Here is a 14,956-nt window from a genome sequence, read left to right as displayed (position 1 = left end):
TTAAAATGTCTGAATTTTTTTAATGTCATAAAACACATATTTAAAAAATTACCATTTTTAAGTGTATAGTTTTAAGTACACTCACATTGCTGTGCAACCATCACCACCATCCATCTCCAAACTTCTCCATCCTCCCCTGAGCCTATTAACTCTGTATCCACTAAACAATTGCCCACTCCCTCCTCCCTCAAGTCCCTGGCAACCATCATTGTACTTCATATCTCCATGAATTCAAGACTACTCTGGTTACCTCATATATGGAAGTGGAATCATACTTAATTAGCACTAAGAGTGCTAATTATTTTTTAAAATCAGAGAAAGTATCAAATAAATTTTACCATAAGACACTCAAAAGCATATAATTCTGTATACATTTAAAAACTTTGACACAAAATACAGCCTCTGATGTACACATCCACATACAAAACTCATTATGTCTGCTCTTAGTAAAATAAATTCAGGTATTTTAAAGATGGCTAACATTTGAAAACTCACCTGTATAGAACTCCACATTGAAAATACTTATTATTACAATTACCACTGACAGCAGCAGAAGGTAAAAGATAATGTAGGAATTATACAGATCATAGAAAGAAGCTAAAACAAAAGAGAGATGAATTAGTGAGTTCATTCAGGCATACTGTCACATTTAGTATACTGCAATAAAAAGGGGGGCTTGAACCACAACTCTAATTCTAATTTAAAAACTTATCTTTAATATATACCAGAATTTCTTTTAGATGACCCAGATGATAACATCAGACAAATAATACCATATGCAAACATATTTCATGTGAAACAGAGAAGTACCACATTTAGTACTATACCAACAAAGTTTCTTTCTAAAATGTAAATATTTTTCAGATCTCTTCTTAAATGCAATTAGTCCCTATAGCTAAAAAAAGTAACATTTCCAGAAATAGAATAATCTGTAAATCATCCAAATGAACAGAATTAAAAATAAAAATTCATGACATCCCTGTGAAATACTAATACATTCACATTTTAGAGTGTTTCAACAATCAATATTCCATCTAAAAAATGTGACAGTTTAACATATGTATATAATACGCCTAAAAACATGAACAAGAGAAATAAAAATATGGACATATGTTTGTTAAATAGACTAAATGCGACCAATTATTTTTAAAATTTTAATTCATTGATCAAAATTACTGAAAAACTATTAAGTATCCACAAGTAAATTTCTCAAGCATTACACTGAGCTAAAAGAGAGAAAGAACTAATTCATGTGGCTGGAAATAAGGAAGGAAGGACTAAATTTTTCTGTAAAGACTTTAGGCAGAAAAAGTTGAAGCAGACAAGTAATATTTGATGAGAAAAATGGCATAAATCAAATCCAATCTGGAGAAAAAGGGACACTAGAATTAAAGAACCCATGGGCCACGAAATGGCAAAAAGTTTTTGTCTGAAGTACCAATCCGTAACAACTGGTCATGGCTCTAGATTACAATATTGAATATTCTAAAGCTGCAACTAGACAAGCATGAGTCACGCAGACACAGGCAAGGTGGTTACAGAAATACCTGCCACCCTGGTACTAGCTTATGGCTTAACTTAATCTGACTGTGAGATTCACCCAAAAAGATTGATATCTCTCAATAAAAAACTTAAAATGACTTCAATTCTTTAGCAGCAATCTCTCTCCAAAAGCCATAAAGTAAGATTTTAACTCTTGGAAAATGGGCATTTCTTCTGAAAAATTAAATTAACAACATACTTCCCACTTTTCAAAGCAAAAGAAATCTATTGTTACCAATTTGGAGTGGAGGGGGGAAAGGAAGAATTTCAAGAGTATTTGTGCTTTTTAGCCTTAGGCAAGACCTTAAAAGGCTTCAAAATCTACTTTGGGAACATTTCTCTTTTTAAATTCTAGTGTGGCAGAGTGGAAAAAACATAGGCTTTGAAGTCAGAGACCAATATTCAAATCCTAGTTCAGTTACTCACTAGCTGTGTCTCTGCACAGACTTATAACCTGAGTCTCAGGTCCCTCATTGAAGTAGGAATACTACCTCATTCTTATCATACAAGGTTGTGTTAATAGGAAGGATAAGAAGTAACATCCTGGGATTTCCGTGGTGGGCCAGTGGTTAAGACTCCACTTCCCCACTGCAAGGGGTGCAAGTTCGATCCCTTGTTGGGGAAGTAAGACCCACATATGCCATGAGAAGTGGACCAAAAAAAAAAAAAAAGAATATATTTAAGGTACTTAGCATGGTGCCTAGCACATAGTAGGTGGCAATAATTGGTAGCTATTATTAACATAAAGTAGTTACACTTTGATGAATTTATTAATTTTACTGTCACCAAGAATTTTGAGAAACATTAGCCTGCTACAATTTTTTCCTTCTTATTAATCAGTTTAACTCTGTGTTCCTTAGTCTCCTCCTTTTCTCTTTTTTCATCTTTCTTATCAGCCACAATAAAGAAATGAAGTATTCTTAATTAGAAAAAATTTTTTAAAAGATATGTGATATTTTCTATCTATAATTTTTAAATATGTAAAAGTATTAGTTCACTTCCTTAAAAAGAAAGGTCACAGGTTCACTTCCTCAATAAAGCTGTCTCAGAGAAAAGACAAACAAAATTAAGTTTTTATTAATGTGGTCTCTAGTGATCTTTCTGCTTCTGTGAACAGTCTCTGACGGGTTTTGTGATCTTATTATATAGTGAAAATGCCTATGTTAGGCAGGGAAAAGCTTAAGAACCTCAGAGTGAATTTTTTTTTTTTGCCACTCTCAATACAGAGACTAAAATAAATTTAAACCGTAATGCAATTTTTATGTTGAAAAGTGGGTCCTGTAAATTTGTTATCCCCAAACTGAATATCACTTACCAGACAGCCACTGTATAGGATGAAATAAATCAATGCTGCTTAAGATTACAAATACTGTGGTACAGATGGGCAGCAGCAGCACTGACCAGACAATGCTTGTAACTATCCTCCAGCCCAACACCTGCAATTAAATAAACAAAATCCCTCAATCATGAAGTCAGTTAAACTATTCCAGTTATTTCGGTTATGCAAATCTTATCTTTTCATGCAGGATGTTAATCACTAATATTTACACCCAGATTACAGGCCATGCAGCTGTCTATAAACTCCAATGGTCCGCTACTATTAACAATATTACATATCACTACAGAATCTTCTCCTATCAGTGAACGCTTGCTGTTTTAGTCCAGAGTCAGAGGTCACATTAAATATCACACTTTGGGGAGTGAAGTAGGTTTCATTTGGTTTACAACTATATTTCACAGCAACTTATAGTTGTCTCCCTAGGTTTGATAAACATGTCAATATCTGAAAGTGTATACATATTACTACTAAAATTCTCCAAGCCAGGCTTCAGCAATACGTGAACTGTGAACTTCTTGATGTTCAAGCTGGTTTTAGAAAAGGCAGAGGAACCAGAGATCAAATTGCCAACATATGCTGGATCATGGAAAAAGCAAGAGAGTTCCAGAAAAACATCTATTTCTGCTTTATTGACTATGCCAAAGCCTTTGACTGTGTGGATCACAATAAACTGTGGAAAATTCTGAAAGAGACAGGAATACCAGACCACCTGATCTGCCACTTGAGAAATTTATATGCAGGTCAGGAAGCAACAGTTAGAACTGGACATGGAACAACAGACTGGTTCCAAATAGGAAAAGGAGTTCGTCAAGGCTGTATATTGTCACCCTGTTTATTTAACTTATATGCAGAGTACATCATGAGAAACGCTGGACTGGAAGAAACACAAGCTGGAATCAAGATTGCCAGGAGAAATATCAATAACCTCAGATATGTAGATGACACCACCCTTATGGCAGAAAGTGAAGAGGAACTAAAAAGCCTCTTGATGAAAGTGAAAGTGGAGAGTGAAAAAGTTGGCTTAAAGCTCAACATTCAGAAAACGAAGATCATGGCATCTGGTCCCATCACTTTTCATGGGAAATAGATGGGGAAACAGTGGAAACAGTGTCAGACTTTATTTTTCAGGGCTCCAAAATCACTACAGATGCTGACTGCAGCCATGAAATTAAAAGACGCTTACTCCTTGGAAGGAAAGTTATGACCAACCGAGATAGCACATTCAAAAGCAGAGACATTACTTTGCCAACAAAGGTTCGTCTAGTCAAGGCTATGGTTTTTCCTGTGGTCATGTATGGATGTGAGAGTTGGACTGTGAAGAAGGCTGAGCGCCAAAGAATTGATGCTTTTGAACTGTGGTGTTGGAGAAGACTCTTGAGAGTCCCTTGGACTGCAAGGAGATCCAACCAGTCCATTCTGAAGGAGATCAGCCCTAGGATTTCTTTGGAAGGAATGATGCTAAAGCTGAAACTCCAGTACTTTGGCCACCTCATGCGAAGAGTTGACTCATTGGAAAAGACTCTGATGCTGGGAGGGATTGGGGGCTAGAGGAGAAGGGGACGACAGAGGATGAGATGGCTGGATGGCATCATGACTCAATGGACGTGAGTCTCAGTGAACTCCAGGAGTTGGTGATGGACAGGGAGGCCTGGCGTGCTGCGATTCATGGGGTCGCAAAGAGTCGGACATGACTGAGCGACTGATCTGATCTGATACATATTACAGGAATCATGTATATTCCGCGACTGTGTTTACAATTATTAGATATGGGTTCCTAACTGAGCACCTACTTCATTGTATTCATGTCTGAATTATCAGTGCCTACCTCATAAGACATGGGCTTCCCGCCTGCCAATGCAGGAAACATAAGAGACACAGGTTCCACCCCTGGGTGGCGAAGATCCTCTATAGAAGGACATGGCAATCCACTCCAGTATTCTTGCCTGGAGAATCCCATGAACAGAGGAGTCTGGTGGGCTACAGTCCATAGGATGGCAAAGAGTCAGACACGACTGAAGCAACTTAACACATACACACACACCTCAAAAGAGACACAAGATTTACTGCTGAATACATGAATACAAGAAAAGATCTTGAGGGATTTCAAGCGCAAAAGTGACAATCAGATTTCTCTCTGGAAGGTAAAACACCCTTGTGTCTGTAAGGTGGCTACATTGAAGATGGATGAGAGGGGACAAGAGGCAGACAGCAGACAAACAGGAGGCAGCACACCCCAGCAGCCCAAGCCAAAGATTTCAGTCAGTGTCTGAAGGAAGGCGGTGGCAATAAGAAAGCTTAAAAAAGAAAAACTGCAGCCATCATTCTGATGCACAATCTACAGGACATCAACAGCTGATAAAGGTTATAAAGAACAGGCAAGATTTAGTATTAATAACTTGGGATACAAAGAAAATTCTTCAAGAGATGTGAATACCAGACCACTTGACCTGCCTCTTGAGAAATCTGAATACAGGTCAAGAAGCAACAGTTAGAACTGGACGTGGAACAACAGACTGGTTCCAAATTGGGAAAGGAGTACGTCAAGGCTGTATACTGTCACCCTGTTTATTTAACTTATATGCAGAGTACATCATGAGAAACACTGGGCTGGATGAAGCAAGCACAAGCTGGAATCAAGATTGCCAGGAAAAGTATCAATAACCTCAGATATGCAGATGACACCACCCTCATGGCAGAAAGTGAAGAACTAAAAAGCCTCTTGATGACAGTGAAAGAGGAGAGTGAAAAAGCTGGCTTAAAACTCAACATTCAGAAAACTAAAATCATAGCATCTGGTCCCGTCACTTTATGGCAAATAGATGGGGAAACAGTGCAAACAGTAGCTGACTTTATTTTTTGGGGGGACTCCAAAATCACTGCAGATGGTGACTGCAGTCATGAAATTAAAAGACGCTTACTCCTTGGAAGAAAAGCTATGACCAACCTAGACAGCATATTAAAAAGCAGAGACATTACTTTGTCAACAAAGGTCCATCTAGTCAAAGCCATGGTTTTTCCAGTAGTCATGTATGGATGTGAGAGTTGGACTATAAAGAAAGCTGAGTGCCAAAGAATTGATGCTTTTGAACTGTGGTGTTGGAGAAGACTCTTGAGAGTCCCTTGGACTGCAAGGAGATCCAACCAGTCCATCCTAAAGGAAATAACTCCTGAGTATTCATTGGAAGGACTGATGCTGAAGCTGAAACTCCAATACTTTGACCACCTGATGCGAAGAACACACTCATTGGAAAAGACCCTGATGCTGGTAAAGACTAAAGGCAGGAGAAGGGGACGACAGAGGATGAAATGGTTGGATGGCATCACCGACGCAATGGACATGAGTTTGAGTAAACTCCGGGAGTTGGTGATGGACAGGGAGGCCTGGCATGCTGCAGTCCATGGGGTCCCGAAGAGTCGGACGCGACTGAGCGACTGAACTGAACTGAACAAAATAGATGGCAGTGCTGCCAGGGTATAAGCACTGTTCTAAAAGGGATCTTACTCCTGTTACTCTTTGCCCGCCACAGAAGGGATGCAGAACTGTTGACTAAACTTCCAGAAGGAAGTACCTCCTCACCTCCGGCCCACAGTGTCCACATTCCTCTAATTTGACAAAATACCCGTCCTGCTTTTACCCAGACCCCAAGTCCAGCTGTTGTCTTTCCGATTCCGGATATTCTTTCCCGCTTCTTATCCCAAGTAGTCAACAAATTAAAGATGTTTGCACTTAGTAGGTACACCTCCCTGACATACAACTCTGTCCCATTCCCCGCCCCAATTCCCATGCAGGTCATCCTTCCCACCATGACCAGCTTCCATTGAGGACCCCTCTCTCACACAGTAACAAGGTTACACTCAGGACGTCCCGCACAGACATACACCTTGTAACCAACTCTCCTTAGCACGCCCCTCCCTACTATATATAACTAGCTTCCACGGAGGATGCCCCGCACAACCCCGAAACCACTCACTCGGGTCTCCCCACCTCCCCACGCGCTCCCCACGCTACTAGAGCCAGCCCCTCCCCCTCCCAGCGCGCACGCGCGACCGACCCCCCCAAACCAGCCAGACCCCCGAGCTAACGAGCGCCTGCCACGGTGCGCGCAGCACTCACACGCCACAGGATGTCCCGCGACCCTCCGGGGCAGGGCCGACTCGCAGCCGGGGCCATGGTGATGGCGGCCCCTACTCTGAGGGCTGCAGGATACAGCGAGCCCGCCCGCCACCGCAGTTCAAAGGGAGGAAGGCCCCCGGAGGGCCCCATTAGGGCTGCCTCAAACGCTGCCTGGGAGAAGCCCAGCCCAGGCCCCAACCCATCCCTTCGAGGCTTCGTCTGGACAGGCCCAACGGACCAGAACTGCAGCGCAGACACGTCCCCCAGAGAGGGCTGGGACTCCAGGGCCCGCCCTCTGGAGTCCAAAAGGTCTCTCCGAAGCAGGGTCCAGCGGGGCGCCAGAAACTGGGAGCGGCGCTGCATGCCGGGAATTGTAGTCTTCATGGACCTCTGGGAGCAAGGAGGAGCGTTGCATTCTGGGACTGGAAGTTCCAGAGTACAGCATGCTGGGAGTCGAAGTCTTGCCTGCTGTACCTTGTGGCATCCTGGGAATCGTAGTCATTTATAAAGCCGCTAGTCATAGTGTTGACTGAGTTCCACGATTACAAAGAACTGGCAAAATGATTTGCCTTCGTTTCTTTCGATCTTACTTTTATCTGCTGTCTGACAGTGAAATCAAAGGATGCCGTGGCCCTCTCCACAAAGATACTAATTTTACTCAAATGAAGAACTGTCTTTCCCTAGAGAAACCTTTGGTTTCCTGTTTTCTAGTTCCAGCTCTACCACTTGCTCAGAGGAATATCTTGACTCTCCCTGAGCCTATAAAATAAGGATAAAAATAAACAGGGCATCAGATGATGTGACGATGTACTAAAATACTGTACAAATATTCAGTTCAGTTTAGTTCAGTTCAGTCGCTCAGTCGTGTCCGACTCTTTGCGACCCCATGAATCATAGCACGCCAGGCCTCCGGGTCCATCACCAGCTCCCGGAGTTCACTCAAATTCATGTCTAGCGAGTCGATGATGCCATCCAGCCATCTCATCCTTTGTTGTCCCCTTCTCCTGCCCCCAATCCCTCCCAGCATCAGAGTCTTTTCCAATGCATGAGGTGGCCAAAGTACTGGAGTTTCAGCTTTAGCATCATTCCTTCCAATGAACACCCAGGACTGATCTCCTTTAGGATGGACTGGTTGGATCTCCTTGCAGTCCAAGGGACTCTCAAGAGTCTTCTCCAACACCACAGTTCAAAAGCATAAATTCTTCGGCGCTCAGCCTTCTTCACAGTCCAACTCTCACATCCATACATGACCACTGGAAAAACCATAGCTTTGACTAGACGGACTTTTGTTGGCAAAGTAATATCTCTGCTTTTCAATATGCTATCTAGGTTGGTCATAACTTTCCTTCCAAGGAGCGTCTATTAATTTCATGGCTGCAGTCACCATCTGCAGGGAATTTGGATCCCCAAAAAATAAAGTCTGACACTATTTCCACTGTTTCCCCATCTATTTCCCATGAAGTGATGGGACCAGATGTCATGATCTTCGTTTTCTGAATGTTGAGCTTTAAGCCAACTTTTTCACTCTCCTCTTTCACTTTCATCAAGAGGCTTTTTAGTTCCTCTTCACTTTCTGCCATAAACGTGGTGTCATCTGCATATCTGAGGTTATTGATATTTCTCCCGGCAATCTTGATTCCAGCTTGTGCTTCATCCAGCCCAGCGTTTCTCATGATGTACTCTGCGTATAAGTTAAATAAACAGGGTGACAATATACAGCCTTGACGTACTCCTTTTCCTATTTGGAACCAGTCTGTTGTTCCATGTCCAGTTCTAACTGTTGCTTCCTGACCTGCATACAAATTTCTCAAGAGGCAGGTCAGGTGTTCTGGTATTCCTGTCTCTTTCAGAATTTTCCACAGTTTATTGTGATCCACACAGTCAAAGGCTTTGGCATAGTCAATAAAGCAGAAATTGATGTTTTTCTGGAACTCTTTTGCTTTTTCGATGATCCAGCAGATGTTGGCAATTTGATCTCTGGTTCCTCTGCCTTTTCTAAAACCAGCTTGAACATCAGGAAGTTCACGGTTCACATATTGCTGAAGCCTGGCTTGGAGAATTTTGAGCATTACTTTACTAGCGTGTGAGATGAGTGCAATTATGTGGTAGTTTGAGCATTCTTTGACATTGCCTTTCTTTGGGATAGGAATGAAAACTGACCTTTTCCAGTCCTGTGACCACTGCTGAGTTTTCCAAATTTGCTGGCATATTGAGTGCAGCACTTTCACAGTGTCATCTTTCATGATTTGAAATAGCTCAACTGGAATTCCATCCCCTCCACTAGCTTTGTTCATTGTGATGCTTCCTAAGGCCCACTTGACTTCACATTCCAGGATGTCTGGCTCTAGGTGAGTGATCACACCATCATGATTGCATAGTAGCTTTCCTAAAACCCCTGCTTAAGAAAGAGCTAGTTCATCTTCTTTGCCCCTTGTTAATCCCTTCCTCCATTCAGCTACATGGAACTTGGATGTATTGCCTGCCATATTGAACTACAGGAAGAAGGTCAGACTCTGCTGCTGCTAAGTCACTTCAGTCGTGTCCGACTCTGTGCGACCCCATAGACGGCAGCCCACCAGGCTCCCCCGTCCCTGGGAGTCTCCAGGCAAGAACACTGGAGTGGGTTGCCATTTCCTTCTCCAAACTCTAGACAAAGTTAAATACTGAGCTAAAAGAAAACTTGATTACTTGGAGCAATCATACTATTTGTGGGCTACCTGCCTTTACTTTCTGAAACTAAGGAGCTAGTAGCCTATAGCTGTTGAAACTACCACAAGTGCCCAGAACCATCTGCAGTTGCTTTCCAAGCCTTTGTTTCTTCATCAGTAATAAAAAGGTGTTGCAAGATGCTGTACTAGATCAGATTTTGTTTATAAATTATCTGCCACACAGTAGAATTTCAATATATGCTAAGTATGATTAATAAGAAGATTACAGGCTTTGGAGTCAGATAAACATGGGTGTGAACACCTGCTCTGCCACTTAATATATGTTTCATCTTGGGAAAGTCACTTTATCTTTCTTGGCTCTTGTAAAAAGATTTAAAAGCATCCCTATAGACAACTAAAGCATACCAGAAGGACATGTATACTAAATAGATGAAACTATAACCTAGTCTTCCAAAATGAAAGAAAACTAAGAAAATCATATAAAATATGAAAGGATAGCACTAATTAGTAGTAGAAAAACTCAGGATTATTACATTGAATGCCAGATAGAAATAGAAATATAGCAACAATCACTGTAGAAATGGTGGTTGAACTAGGAGGAAGTCAAGAACAAAGAAACAGGAGATTAATGCCATAAGAAAGGAAGGACTTTTTCAAAAAAAAAAGGATTTTTTTAAAAAGAAATAAATAGAGATGTTAGGCAAAGAAGATCTACTATATGAATAACTGGAGTTCCTGAAGAATCTGGACTCTCATTTTTAACCTCAACTCCCAACAAGGTAAGGGATATGGAAATTATTTTTGCTAATATTTTTAAGTGAGCTATCATTTTCCTAGGGTTTTCATTTCAAAACCTTCACATCGTATAGTCCTTGGCATCTTATAGCCTGTTAGTGGAAGGGGTTAGTGGTAGCAAATAACCCTCCTTTCTCCCCATCTGTAACCTTTTTAGTGTTAAATTCAATCCTTTGAAGAAAGAAGGCTGCTGACTCTTGATAAAATGTGATTAGCTGTTTCCAAAGACAAAATAAAAGGCATTTATTTTAAAAGACAGCTCTTTGGACATCGAGAGTCTCTTGTGCAACAGTATTTTGATGAGTCAAGCAAAAAATAAATTTGAAACACATGGATGATATTTCCTAAGGGGGCATGGAAAACACATATTCCCCAGGATAAACTATTTTTCTTTTACCAAACTGAAGGCTTGAGGGAGAATTTGAAAGGTTCAGCAAGTTAAAATGAGGCTCAAGCTCCTCCTCCTTCCTTTGATAACCCCTCTCTGGAGCCAGGCTGCTAGTCTTGATGGCTGTTTGCTGGGTTCGATTTCAAAGGAAAGAACAAAGAAGGGAGAGGCAGATCCTTGAGGGAAAATCCACACAATACTAACAAAGTACGTAATCCAGGCTTCGGACGTGACCTTTTCTTCCTTTTAAACTGGCCTGAGTTGTTTGCAAAGTCTGATTTTAACTTCTACCAGTGACACAGAGAGAGTAAAATGGAATTTGTGGGTGAAGGAAGGTGAGGCTACTTGGTGCCTGGTCTCCAAGTATATGAGGAAAGTGAAAGTCGCTCAGTTCTGTCCGACTCTTTGCAACCCCATGGACCATACAGTCCGTGGAATTCTTCAGGCCAGAATACTGGAGTCAGTAGCCTTTCCCTTCTCCAGGGGATTTTCCCAACCCAGGGATCAAACTGAGGTCTCCCGCATTGCAGGCGGATTCTTTATCAGCTGAGCCACAAGGGAAGCCCAAGAATACTGAAGTGGGTAGCCTATCCCTTCTCCAGTGGATCTTCCCGACCTGGAAATTGAACCAGGGTCTCCTGCATTGCAGGCAGATTTTTCACCAACTAAGCTATCACGGAAGCCCTATGAGGAAAGACAGGATCAAAAGCAGGATAAGTTCCTGGTAAGCAACAGGTAAAAGCTTTAGAGTCAGACAAATGCATATTTGAATCCTAGCACCTTGGTAATAGGTTAGTGTGAGCAAATCACTCAAGCTCTTAGTGCACAGGTGTCCTCAACTATGAAAAGGAGGATAATAGTGTAGTGTACACTGTCCTTTCTTTCAATCTATCTACCTAGCTAAATGGAGCCCACATTACCCACCTTCAGATAATGTGATAGTCATTAATACTGTTCACCAAGCATTTCAGGTCTCTTGTATTTTAGGCATATAGTAGGATTATACTTGGTGGTCTTCTTTAAAGTTAGGTGTGACCATGTGATACTTCTGGCCAATGAATTATGAGAAGTGGCATGTGTCATTTGTAAGTGAAAGATTTAATTGTCACTGTGAGACCTTCCAGAGCTCTTTTCCTCTGGCACAGTGACCAACCCTACATGAGAAGTGCTCATTCCAACAACCCAGGGGCCTGAGTGACTACAATGAACAGCTTCCCTGCCAATCTGTGATGAACTTGTAACATGAGCAAGAAATAAACCTTCATTGTTTTAAACTGCTGAAATTTTGGAACTTATTTTTTTTTAATTAACTTATTTATATTTGGCTGGGTCTTCCTTCCCCTGAGAGGGCTTTCTCTAGTTGAGGAGAGCTGGGGCTACTCTTCGTGGTGGTGCTCGGGCTTCTCATTGCTGTGGTTTCTCTTTTTGTGGAGCACAGGGCACAGTAGTTGTGGCACATGGGCTTAGTTGCCCCGAGGCATGTGGAATCTTCCCTGACCAGGAATGCAACCCATGTCCCCTGCATTGGTGGATTCTTAACCACTGGACCATCAGGGAAGTCCGAATTGCTTTATTATTGTAGAATAATCTAATCCATCCCAGATGATACAAATAGTGAACCAATAAATGCAATTACCTAATGAGCACAGGTTGAGTGGACTGTGCTGGGTCCCAGGCATGAAAATCAGAGTGAAGTTGCTACTGTCAGAGTTGCTTAAACTGGACATGGAATTGCCATGTCTTCCATGAAGCCTTCGCTATTGAATCTCTCCTTCTAAAAATTCCTGTAATTCCAGCATTCAGTGAATACGTGTGGCCTTGAGTAGCACAGAAGAGAAACAGCAAACTTTAGAGCCAGACAATCCTACTTTCAAGTCCTAGCTTTGCCCCTCCCTTGCTGAGAAGGCTACAGATCTTGCTCTGGTTGAACACTTATTATTGATACCTACTGAATACTGCAAATCATACTATATAAATTTAATTCTCACACTCGCCCTTCAAGATCAGTTTTACATATATAGACACACACAGTGTGGTCCCAGGCACGTAAGTCTACATACATATATATAGACTCTTTCTGAGGCAGCCAAGCAGAGAGGAAAGTGAAGCAAGGATTCACACCCACATCTATGTGAAAATTTCAACTCTGTTATACAAATAGTTTTTCACTCTGTGGCTTGTTTGTGTGCTTGCTCACTCTTTTTTTGGTTTGACTCTTTACGAAGCTTTGTACTTTTGTTCTAACCATTTCCTGTTACATTTTTAATCCCCTTTATAGGGGAGGGCAATTATTATCGATTTTTTTCCTCTTATGAGCAATATTATCTAATAACTTCTTCTTCCTTCACTTCTTCTCCAGCCTCTGGTTGGAAGCGATATTTTGGTTAATAACTATAAGGTGATCAGTAAGCTTTGTCTGCCTCTTACATATGTTCTCCCCATTCTCTATTTTGTTAGTTTTACTGTATATTAAAGACACATAAGCATTAAAAACTATATTCTCTCCCTTATAACCATCACTTATCATTAGTTATACAAGTAAATATATATTTAGTGCTCACCTCCTGTTATGTCAATGTCTCACTAGTCTGGTTGTCTGAAGTATGTTCCCTAGAAGATGCCTCAGCAAGGTGAAGAGAATCATCCCTGTGTTCTTCCATGCTGATAACGTTTTGTCTTTGGCCGTCACACCTGAAAGTCAGTTTGGCTGAATGCAAAATCCTTAGGTCACCCTTCCTTTCTTCAGGTATCTTAAACATATTGTTACTCCATAGTCTCCTGACATAAAGCACTGTTGTCAAGTCTGATCACAACCTGATTTTCTTTCCCGTATAAGTGAATCTGTCTTTTAGCCTGGATGCCCCAAGTATTTTTTCTTTAAAAAAACCCACTAATTTACTATGTCTCGGTGTTGATCTGGGTTGATTTCCCCAGGCACAAGGCATGCCCTCACAGTCTTGAGTCTTTTTGTTTTTAGGAAAGTGTTTTTTATACAGCTTTTTTTTAAATGTATTTTTTCTCCTCCATTGTCCTGTTATTCTTTTCCCTACATGGACAAATATACTACAAATTTAGATAGTAAGTCTGCCTATATTCTCTATTTGTCATTTTCTCTTGAATTCTCAGTTCAGTTTAGTTCAATCGCTCAGTCATGTCCGACTCTGCGACCTTTGCGACTTTTTGCGACTCTGAATTCTCAGATTTCTCTTATTCATGCTGCAATTTAAACTTTTTTCTTCTTTCCAAGTTTTACTCCCTTAAGGCATTATCTGTTGTGCAAAATCTATGTTAGTCTTATATTCCTTCTAGTTCAGTCTTCACTTGTGAAATGAGTTTTCCCTTTTATTTATAATTCTTTCCTGAGTTTGAATACCTAATTTTTGCTTTCTATTTCTGACTTGTGCTTGTCTTTCATATCTTGTACTATTTCCTTAATTTACCTTTGCTCATTTTGAAATTACAATTTTTATCTGGTTTTGTGGGCATGTCTTTCTGGAATGCTTTCATTTCATTAAGGATGTTTTTCTGCCCCATGTTCTCATGAGCAGAAAACATGTTCTCATGTTTTCTTATGAGATTTGACTGCAGTCTCTCTGTTCCTTTTTTATATGAAATTAATTTTCCTGCACACTTAGCAGGGAGGAGTGAGTTAGGATAGCTTTGCTACATTCAAGGCTCTACAGCTTCCTTGTCTATGTTTCCATTAAGTGTTCAAATGAATGGCTTCATACTTTCTAAGACCTTCTGGCTCTGTTCCCCTCCCCCACTCATTTGGCCCTTCCCTTTCCTTTGTCCCAGATATCCCTGGCCTACCCCTGGAGAAGGAAATGGCAGCCCACTCCAGTATTCTTGCCTGGAAAACCCCATGGACCGTGGAGCCTGGTAGGCTACCGTCCATGGGGTCGCAAAGAGTCGGACACAACTGAGCGACTTCACTTTCACCCTATTTGTAGCCTGGTCCCTGAAGTTTCTCGTCTGGTATCCTGGAAAGACACTTTGGCTGGTTTTGAGGGTCCACAGCACCTGAGCTACTCCAGCTTCTTCAGTCCTTACTTTGGACCCCTTCTTCTCGTCAGCCGCAAACTGCGTTGTGTAACCCCTCTCTCCCT

The 14,956-nt window shown here is 41.3% G+C and overlaps 1 protein-coding gene across 1 annotated transcript in view; it reads right to left on the bottom strand.

Moving 5' to 3' along the window:
- NDC1 (NDC1 transmembrane nucleoporin) overlaps positions 1–7,328 on the bottom strand; it is a 59,842-nt gene extending 52,514 nt beyond the window's left edge. The window contains exons 1-3 of the mRNA XM_005903594.2: positions 6,996–7,328; positions 2,858–2,978; positions 496–597 (exon numbers count right to left, since the gene is read on the bottom strand). Of these exons, the coding sequence (XP_005903656.1) occupies positions 496–597; positions 2,858–2,978; positions 6,996–7,145 (373 nt within the window). The 5' untranslated portion in view covers positions 7,146–7,328. The remainder of the gene's footprint in view (positions 1–495; positions 598–2,857; positions 2,979–6,995) is intronic.
- Positions 7,329–14,956: the final 7,628 nt, after the last annotated feature.

Source organism: Bos mutus, chromosome 3, assembly GCF_027580195.1.
Source record: "Bos mutus isolate GX-2022 chromosome 3, NWIPB_WYAK_1.1, whole genome shotgun sequence".
Taxonomy (NCBI): Eukaryota; Metazoa; Chordata; class Mammalia; order Artiodactyla; family Bovidae; genus Bos; species Bos mutus.
Note: the sequence above shows the minus strand (reverse complement) of the source record. Positions and strands in the feature narration are given on the sequence as shown.